This window comes from Octopus bimaculoides, chromosome 4 (assembly GCF_001194135.2).
Source record: "Octopus bimaculoides isolate UCB-OBI-ISO-001 chromosome 4, ASM119413v2, whole genome shotgun sequence".
In the NCBI taxonomy this organism is placed as follows: Eukaryota; Metazoa; Mollusca; class Cephalopoda; order Octopoda; family Octopodidae; genus Octopus; species Octopus bimaculoides.
In genome coordinates, this window is record NC_068984.1 from 45,448,182 (window position 1) to 45,458,149 (window position 9,968).

General features: G+C 38.8%; 1 protein-coding gene across 1 annotated transcript in view; it reads right to left on the reverse strand.

Annotated features, from left to right (window-relative positions):
* The window catches only part of LOC106884515 (integrator complex subunit 7), a 46,024-nt gene that overhangs the window by 11,444 nt on the left and 24,612 nt on the right, over positions 1-9,968 (reverse strand). Inside the window, exons 13-16 of the mRNA XM_014935939.2 lie at positions 6,329-6,532; positions 3,995-4,189; positions 2,650-2,753; positions 1,493-1,555 (exon numbers count right to left, since the gene is read on the reverse strand). Of these exons, the coding sequence (XP_014791425.1) occupies positions 1,493-1,555; positions 2,650-2,753; positions 3,995-4,189; positions 6,329-6,532 (566 nt within the window). The remainder of the gene's footprint in view (positions 1-1,492; positions 1,556-2,649; positions 2,754-3,994; positions 4,190-6,328; positions 6,533-9,968) is intronic.

Sequence of the window (9,968 nt, forward strand, 5' to 3'; positions counted from 1 at the left end):
ATCCTGAGCGTGACCGTTGCCAGTACCGCCTGACTGGCCTTGTAGGGTTTTCGAGCAAGATCGTTGCCAGTGCCCCTGGACTGGCTCTTGTGCGGGTGGCACATAAAAGACACCATTTCGAGCGTGGCCGTTTTCGTGCGGGTGACATGTAAAAGCACCCACTACACTCTCTGAGTGGTTGGCGTTAGGAAGGGCATCCAGCTGTAGAAACTCTGCCAAATTAGATTGGAGCCTGGTGTAGCCATCCGGTTGCACCAGTCCTCGGTCGGATCGTCCAACCCATGCTAGCATGGAAAGCGGACGTTAAACGATGATGATGATGATGATGATAACTGGAGTTATCCACAAATCACAAAACACAGTTTCATGTTTACTTAATATAAAGCAACTGTGCAGCATCCTAGAGACGGGTACAATTATTTATTAATAGGCAATTTAGGTCAGGGGACATTTTTACATCACTTCATGCCTGTACCCAAGGTAATTACTTCACCTCTTCATGGTCTAAGATAATGTGTGCATCCCCTTCTGGCTACAATTAAATATATATAAAAAAAAAGGACATTTGATATTTGTTTCAATACGGAACTACAACAGTCTCTTAAGTAGCAAGATTTTAATGTAAATACTGTTAGATATTATAATCATCAATCTAAGTAAAATTGAGGCTGTTCTTGCATACAGGCATGTCCTCTACATTCCTCTTCAGCTAAGTAATCCTAATCTTGCAGGCTTGTGGGTGCTGGTTCCAAGTAAAAGCACCCAGTACACTTTGTAAAGTGGTTGGCATTAGAAAGGGCATCCAGCCATAGAAACCTTGCCACAACAGACATGGAGCCCAGGTAGCTCTTCAACTGGCCAACTCCTATCAAACCATCCAACACATGCCAGCATGGAAAACACATTAAATGATGATGATGATGATGATGATGATGATGATGATGACAGAGAATACAGGATGTTAAACAATAAATACACAATTTGAGCTCAGTCACTGCGTCTGTTGCTCCTTTTTTTGCAATATTTTAGTCAAAAGAGAAGGCAGTTCCCATAAACCTTTATAGGGCCTCCAAGACTGGTGGTGACAAGAAAGGAAGGTGTCCTCAAATCAGAGACCTGGCTTGACTACTTGCAACAGAGGACACTCCACTAAAAGCACTCAAGAAGTCAAGTGATTGTGTTAAACTGGTTATGGTGGGATTTGAACTCAAAATGTCTTTACAATCTAAGTTAAAATCCCCAAAATATCTGGACTGACACCCTAACAATTCTCATTTCGTATGTTTTTATTACACTCAAAACGATGAAAGGCAAAGTTAACTTTAGCAAGATTTGAGTGCAGAAATCAGAAGAACTCTCATTAAGCATTGGATCTAAAGACTTTGCACATTAACTTCTTAATAAGGTCTAATGTCTGTATCACTGATGACATAATTTTTGAAGAGATAAAAAGTTCTTTTTCTTTTTTTTTTTTGCAATAAAGGTTACCTACCTTGTTTGCCCTGTGAGGATGGTGTTAATAACTGCCTTCATTAATTCACTGCTTGTGTATAATCTATAGAGAGACCTGTTAAGGAATTCACATCAACAACCACATCAATCACTTAACTATTTACATCGAACACTTTTTCTATGCAAACCAGCCAGAAAATATATCTCAGAGGACCTTCTGTATCATCATTGAGCCAAGTTGAAATAGCTGCCAAATCTTCCTCAAATTACACCTTGCTGTGCTCAAAAAGAAAAATAGAGAGAGGTGTACACTGACTGACTAATATAATTATGGCTGGACTCTTCTGACCATAGGTCTGTTTAATCAGGGTTGAACTGGGACTCAACAACAACAACAATGTATGTTAAAACAATGATAAATAATAGTAATATTGCGGAAGGGGAAGATGTACTTTAAAAATACCTTCAAAAAATTCTGCTGCAGTATCCATGCTACAATGAGAGTCAATCCTTACATTTATGCTAAAATTTAGCGCATAACTCTTAACCTTTTGTATGAGCATGGCATTGTAATATGCTATTTTCTCTGCTCTAAAGATGCTAAGCTGTGTGTTGTTGTTTAATACTGGATTAGCCCTAATTGAGCCGATCTATGGTAATTCTACCTAGACTGTTGATTAACAGCCCAGTCAAGATGGTATTTTCTTCTCCTACTCTTGTTTTTGCACACATCTACAAAATGACTTTCTAAAATGAACTTCCATTATGCAGCTGAAGAGTACATTTTCATTGCACATCTTATGTGGTGTCCTCACTACATGAATAAATGAAGTTTGTACGAAACGTACGTACTGCTATAACCTATTGAATTTTTGTTGCTTTCTTCAAATTTTATTCACCAAATCTCTTGATTTTGTTTTTGGTTTTTACCCTACCAGATTCTGGTGCCTCAAACATTTAAGTACCACATTTAATCTTTTGATTAAATCTATATTAGTACTTTGTACCCTAGACTGTATAGTGTATTTCGCAGTAATTCAGTTACTTTCCCAGCGGATCAAGCATCTATGTAGGTGTTTTCTTGTTGATTTTACTTAACCCAGCAGCAAAGACTCTCCACAGTTACTATTTTGTTGGGATAAAAACAAGAGGTATTTTATACACAAATACCACATACACACAATTTTTAAAGGATACAGTTGCATATTAGCTAAGGAAGCAGGGTCTGCATCAAATGAAGACTGATAGAGATCCAAAAATTTCTGACTTAAATTACTGTAGCTGTTTTGGCATTTTAATAACTGAAATATTGAACACAAGAAAATATTAAAAGTACAGAGGAACAGTTATTGGAATAAAATTATAAAACAGATGTATTATTAGATGCAAAATTTGAACAATATCAAGATATCATCATTGTCATCATTTAACGTCTGTTGTCCATGCTGGCATGGGTTGACTGGGCTGGCACACTGGAAAGCTGTGCCAGGAACAGTGGTTCTCAACCTAAGTGATAGTATCCTTTTGTGATGGCATGGGGGTGCATTGTGAGCTTACAGAGTGGTGCTAAATGTCAAGATGGCAGTGTGGCAGGTTCTGAGTATTTAGAGAGACTGGGGCTTGATTCTTCTCAGAAATAAAAACTAAGTACAATACTTATATTTTAAACATATTTTTGAAAAAAAAAAATCTTTGTTAGAATTAAAATATGAATAGGACATTGCATTATCAGTAAACAAAAACATGACCAATGACACGCCAAGGTTCCATATAATTTCATTATATGAGACTTCACTTTTGTTAGTAATTTCCATGAAAAGGGATGCCAGTCCATGCAAATATCTCAAAAGGGGCACATGTTGGGTGGGATAATATTAGAACATGCAGATATTAAAACATGACAAAATTAGCTTGTGCTAGATCTGTTGGGTTTTTTTTTCATTCTTTATTGTAAAACATGAGGACAGTGCATTAGTAAAATGGTATTCCATGAAGGGGGCCACTGACCTACGAAAGGTTGAGAACCACTGCTTAAAATCTCAACTCCCTTTCAGACTATAGGTTTTGTAACTGGATATCTTTTCTGATGCTAATCACCAGACATACTATTTTGTGTAGAAAAAGAGAACATACAAAACTGCTAAATGTCTCATTTGATAGTTGGTGATGTAGTTAGCATCAGAAAAGATAACATAAATTTTACAGTTCAGTTTTAACAAAGTTTTAATTGATGTAATAAACCTCATTTACATATAATGTTTCAAATCATATCTTAATTGACACATAATTGGTTAGCAATATAAAGAGTAACCAATTGCAAAAATACATGTATATGTCAAGGTTTCTAATAACATTCAACCCTTGCTGATAGAGTAAAATAATGCATACCAAGTTAATAACTTACTGTCACATCACATTACATTAGATCTAGTGAGCTTAGACATATTCTTGAGCAGTTCTTAACACTGGATCAGAATGTTCTTAAATTTCTTTCTTCTTTATAAAACACATACGCACACATTGCTATAATGAGACAATTTACCTGAGAGATTACAGGACCACATCGACTGATGTCACGAGCATTAGTGACAGCCATGGCAGAGGCTATTGCAGGAGGAGGACATGTCTGGAAAGTGGAACAAGTCTGACACAGGTGCTGGTGTAACTGTACAAGCTCACAGCGCAAGGTGCAGTATTCACTCTGGAACTGAAGACGGAAATTTTGTGTTGTGGCAGCCTGCAGTATAAAATAAAGGAAATGATCGGAATGACAATAACAGAATGGTCGAAAGGTCAAAGTATTGGAATACTGATTATATAGAAGGGAGTTCAAATCTCTAGTGTTTTCTTAAGCAAGGGACTTCTCTATGCTTTTTTGAGTTTACCTTACAAATAAGCAACAGATTCTACCCCAACTACATTGTTGAGTAAGGGCATCTGGTTATGAAAACAATTACTTCAAAATGAATACATGCAAGAACGCATAAACAGAGAGTTAAACAGAAGATTAAAAGTGTTCTGAAAAGAATGGTTGTGTTTAAAACATTTGGAGACTCTCCCAGACAGGTGAGATTGAAGTAGTTAATGCCAAGCATGGATAACTCCAGGGAAAATATGGGAGGAGAGGCGGGAGGAGTTTTTGTCTAGATGCTTGAAATAAAATTAATCCAACTGAAAGCACTTAAGGATTAGGTGGTGTTAAACTGAGCAGCAACCACTCCTAAAACAGTAAAATGTAAATAAATGAATAAATAACTATATATCCTGATCAGTAGAATTAGAATAAGTCACACTGGCAACCATGTCCAGTGAAAAGTGGTTGAAAAAATATGCTTCCTATGCATCCAGATAGATGAGATATGTAATAGATATGGTTGAAATCTACTACATTAATAATAAAGTAGAATCTTTACTGGCAAATATGATCTGCCTGCAACTCATATAGCATGCTACTTGCATTGTTCCAAGGTTGAAATAAAAACCTGAACTATGTGAAGTAGATGAATGCCAGAACTTAGACCTTCCTTTAATTCAGCTAGAAGATCCAGCTGGCACATGAGCTTTAGCACATTCACAGAATTCTGAGAAGCAGAATATTCAAGACCACACCAAAGTGATACAAAGCAAAGTTGAAACATGTACATTAACAACTAAAAACAATACAAACATGATTTCCATCAAGTTTACTAGATAGATCTCTGTTTGACCTGCACTGCAGATATGTGGACACCACAGTTTCATTCACATTTCATTATGTTAACAATAAATGATAATCATTATTTTATGTTGGCAAGGATTTCAAGGGTTGTTATGGTCCAAGTTAGCTGTTATTCAGAATTACTGCTCTCCTAAATAGGATGGAGGACAACATTTTACATGTATGTTTCAGTTTTGGCAAACACAAATTGGCATAATAATATTATTGCTAATAAGCTTCTAGGAGCAAGACATAATTCATACCTCCAGGAGTTGGCAATAAAGAAATGAACACCAACACATCAGGATCAGTGGCTATACACTTGCCAGTAATCCATAGGTAAAACAAGGTAAATACTAAAATATCTGAAGCAAATGCAATGAACTTTCAGACCTATTCAATAAAAGACAAAAATGATGATGATGATGACAATGATGGTAAAAGTGGCAGTAACAACAATGATAAAAATCTTTAAAATTTTTAAACCTTTAATTATTTACCAACCATCATCATCACTGAAGTTGACGATAGACTATATTTCACTGATGAGGCCTAATAAGACTGAAACATGTGTGAAGTTGTCACCTATCTGCTAAAGATTGGACTCACTCCTAACTGCATTTTACATTTAAACTATTGGAGCTATCTCCATTTGCTTTATATCTATCAATCCATCCATGCATACATACATTCACATGTACACACACATGTATACATACATATATACATACACCCACACATACATACAAACATACAATATCATCATCATCATCATCATCGTTTGACGTCCGCTTTCCATGCTAGCATGGGTTGGACGATTTGACTGAGGATTGGCAAACCAGATGGCTGCACCAGGCAGAGTTTCTACAGCTAGATGTCCTTTCTAACGCCAACCACTCTGAGAGTGTAGTGGGTGCTTTTACGTGCCACCGGCATGAGAGCCAGTCAGGCAGTACTGGCAACAGCCACGCTCAAAATGGAGCCAGTCCAGCGGCACTGGCAATGACGTCGCTAGAATGTTTTTTCCCGTGCCAGTAAGGCGATGCTGCGATTGTTCACATCACTAAGACTGTAAGATAGTGAAAAGTAGCGACAGTGGACAATGATGATAATTATAATGATAATGGTAGGGATGATGATGGTGCTACCGATGTTAGAAATAGCAGCTCAAGAGTTTACCTGAAGTTGGGAAATGCCTCGCTGATAATGAGTTAAAGCCTCACCAATCATTGAAGACAGATTGTTCTTTGTTGATTCAGAGCTGATGCTTGTGGTTCCAGTGTCACATTGGTGTGGCTTGTTGAGAGCCCCAGTCAGCAGGCTGTCACCAAGACATAGATCATGGAGCCCTGACAGCCAAAAGTAAAAATGCTCAGAAGCCACCTGGAAATTGAGAAAAATATCTAGTCAGATTTAAAAAGAAAACAAACACAAATGAAACACACAATGAAAGTAAAACATGGCATGTAAAAAGCACCCAGCACACTCTGCTAAATGGTTTGGCATTAGGAAGGGCATCCAGCCATAGAAACCATGCCTCAACAGACAGCTGGAGCCAGAACAGTAACCTACTAGCCAGCTCCATGTCAAACCATCTAACCCATGGCAACATGGAAAGTGGACGTTAAACAATAATGATGATGTTGATAGATGTCTGAACATCATATTTTTACTTCACAATTGAATGGTTACTTGCAGGATGGACTTCTCGTAGAAATATTTTTTCTAACGGCATAAAACTTGCATTTTGTAAAATCTTTTGATGCTTGATGCTGTGGATGTACAAACAAATAAAGGACCCCCTCTTTTTGGTTGTTAAAATAGGTAGACATAGCAGTCAAATCCCCTTAACACTTTAGCTTTTAAATTGGCCATATCCAGCCCAAACATGTTACCTGTTTAATGTTCTAAGCAGCCAGATCCAGCCTATCACACTAACCCTTCAATGCTATTCTAAGAATATAGCCAAATGAGGCCACAACTGTGGCCTATGCGGGTGCCTTAATCATCCTGATGCTATAGTAAAAGATACTTGCCTAAGGTATGACGCAGTGGGACTGAACCCAGAACTAAGTGGTTGGGAAGCAAATTTCTTACCATACAGCCCTACCTAGCACCTATATGGATAGAAACAATAAATTAACCTCTCTCCCTCTCCATACTGGTATTTCCCATCAGCTGCAAACTCCAGCCTTGTTCAATTCATCACTCATTCATCTCTACCACCATGTGTTACTCTCACCATAACTCTTATGAAACAACCCATCATCTCCTTCCCCTTCTCTACAATCTTTACCTCCTTCCCAGTTACTCCTGCCCACCCTTATGTAGTGTTGGGTAGCCGTATATCTTCTCCATAGCAAGGTACCTGTGCTAGTCCCTTTATTATACTCTAATCCTTTAGCATTTAAACCGGCCAGATCTGGCCCAAATATTCTATATGTCATATGTTCAAACTGACCAGATCTAGCTTCTCGCACCTATCCTACAATGTCATTCTAAATATATACAATTACATCATCAAAATGCCAAAGCCACAAGTTAATGCATGATTAATTCAAAATGATGTGAACAAATAAGCATTGCATTTGATGGAGTAATCTGAATGTTAAATGGCTAAACTCTCACCACCTAACATAAAATCCACCTCTCCCTCTCAAATACTACTCCAACTAAGCCGAGGGGGGTCTTTTTCCTGCTCTTTTACTATCTTGCAAGTTACTTGGAGACCTCACTAGCGCTGGCAGCATGAAAAAGGTACCCAGTACACAATGTAAAGTGGTTGGCATTTGGGAAGGCATCCAGCCATAGAAGCCATGCCAAAGGTGACACAGCCCTATGGGCCACCAGATCCTGTCAAACAAGCCAACCCATACCAGCAAGGTAAAATATACGTTAAATGATGATGATGACGATGGTGATAAGCACTTCTGAAATTTGTGTGCTCTCCCAATCAAGTGAATTCAAAATGGAATAAAGAGCAAGAAAAAAACTAATCAGTCCTATTCAGTAAGTTGTTTTAATAACCTTAGAAGGATGAAAGGTTAAAGTTTACTTAAGAAAGATTTGAACTCTGATCCAAGATAAACTGAACTTCTTAATCATGTATCTGCATCTGCTTTACATCGTGGTATTATTGATTCATAGGTTGAGTTAGAGGCAAGGGACATTACTCTTTGTAGCACACTGGAGCTGGCTGAGTAAAATAGAGGTAATAAAGTGTTGTCGTTGTTGTTGCTTAGTCTGAAGTCAGTCCGAATAGAGAATACCTATGATCTAAAACCTTTCGTATATCAGAGGAAAGATTGTCTAATATGCTCTTTTTTTTTTTTTTTTTTAAATGGCAGGCAAAAGAAAGCGCATGCAGCCATGGAAAAGCGGCCTCAACACATTCCATCTGATCCTTGCAAGCATGGAAAAGTGGATATTAAAACGATGATGATGATGATGATAGTCTGATTTGAAAGCGATTTGGCTACAATACCTAGCAGTTTGAGTGACCACATACAATATACAAATCAAGCATGGATAACCTTTTTCAAGAAGCAGGCCACATGAGACATGGCTGTCATCAAGCAGGCTGCATTAGTAAACAAATTCAAGGTAAGTTTTCATTAGGCATGCAGTTTAGAAAGCCTTGCAGGTGAAGTTTACCCATGACCGGTATAAGCTATAGTTGAGGGTAACTATTTCTCATAAACACAGAGATTTAGAAAGTTACACGTAAAATACACCATTTCGAGCGTGGCCGTTGCCAGTCAAATCGTCCAACCCATGCTAGCATGGAAAGTGGACGTTAAACGACGATGATGATGATGATGAAAAGACTGGGCAATGGGAAAGAGAAAAGCTGCTTTTGTCAAGTCATTTTTGTGGACTTTTGTAAAGTAACAGCAGATGAAGCAAATGTTTTTTTTTAGTTGTTCACTCGGGACTTACACCAACCACTCAGAGAATGTAGTGGATGCTTTTTATATACCACCAGCACAAGAGGCTAGAGGAGCTGGCAACGATCACGATCAGATGGTGATTTTTATGTGCCACCGGCACGGAAGCCAGTCAAGACGGCACTGGCATCGGCCACGTTTGGATGGTGCTTTTTACGTGCCACCAGCACAGGGCTCACAACTACAATTTCCATTTGATTTGATTTTGATATTGCTGATATTGATGTACTTGACTCAATAGGTCTCCTGAAGGACGACATGTCGCACTATGATCCAAGGTACTTTTGAATGGGTTAGTTATGCGACACTGGTGTAGGTTACAGCCATGGGCTCACTTTATTTGCCAGGTCTTTTCAGTCACAGCATACCTCCAGAGGTCTTGGTCTTTTGTCACTGCCTCTGTGAGGCTCAATATATATATGAGCGAGATCGTTGCCAGTGCCCCTGGACTGGCTCTTGTGCTGGTGACACATGAAAGTTCTTCGAGCGAGATCGTTGCCGGTGCCCCTGAACTGGCTCTTGTGTGGGGTTGTTGTAGGACTTTTGAGCGAGATCGTTGCTGGTGCCCCTGGACTGGCTCTTGTGCGGGTGACACATGAGGTTTCTCGAGCGAGATGAGCATGGCCGTTGCCAGTACCGCCTGACTGGCCTTCGTGCGAGTGACACGTAAAAGCACCCACTACACTCTCTGAGTGGTTGGCGTTAGGAAGGGCATCCAGCTGTAGAAACTCTGCCAAATTAGATTGGAGCCTGGTGTTGCCATCTGGTTTCACCAGTCCTCAGTCAAATCATCCAACCCATGCTAGCATGGAAAGCGGACGTTAAACGATGATGATGATGATGATGATGATGATATATATATATATATAGTT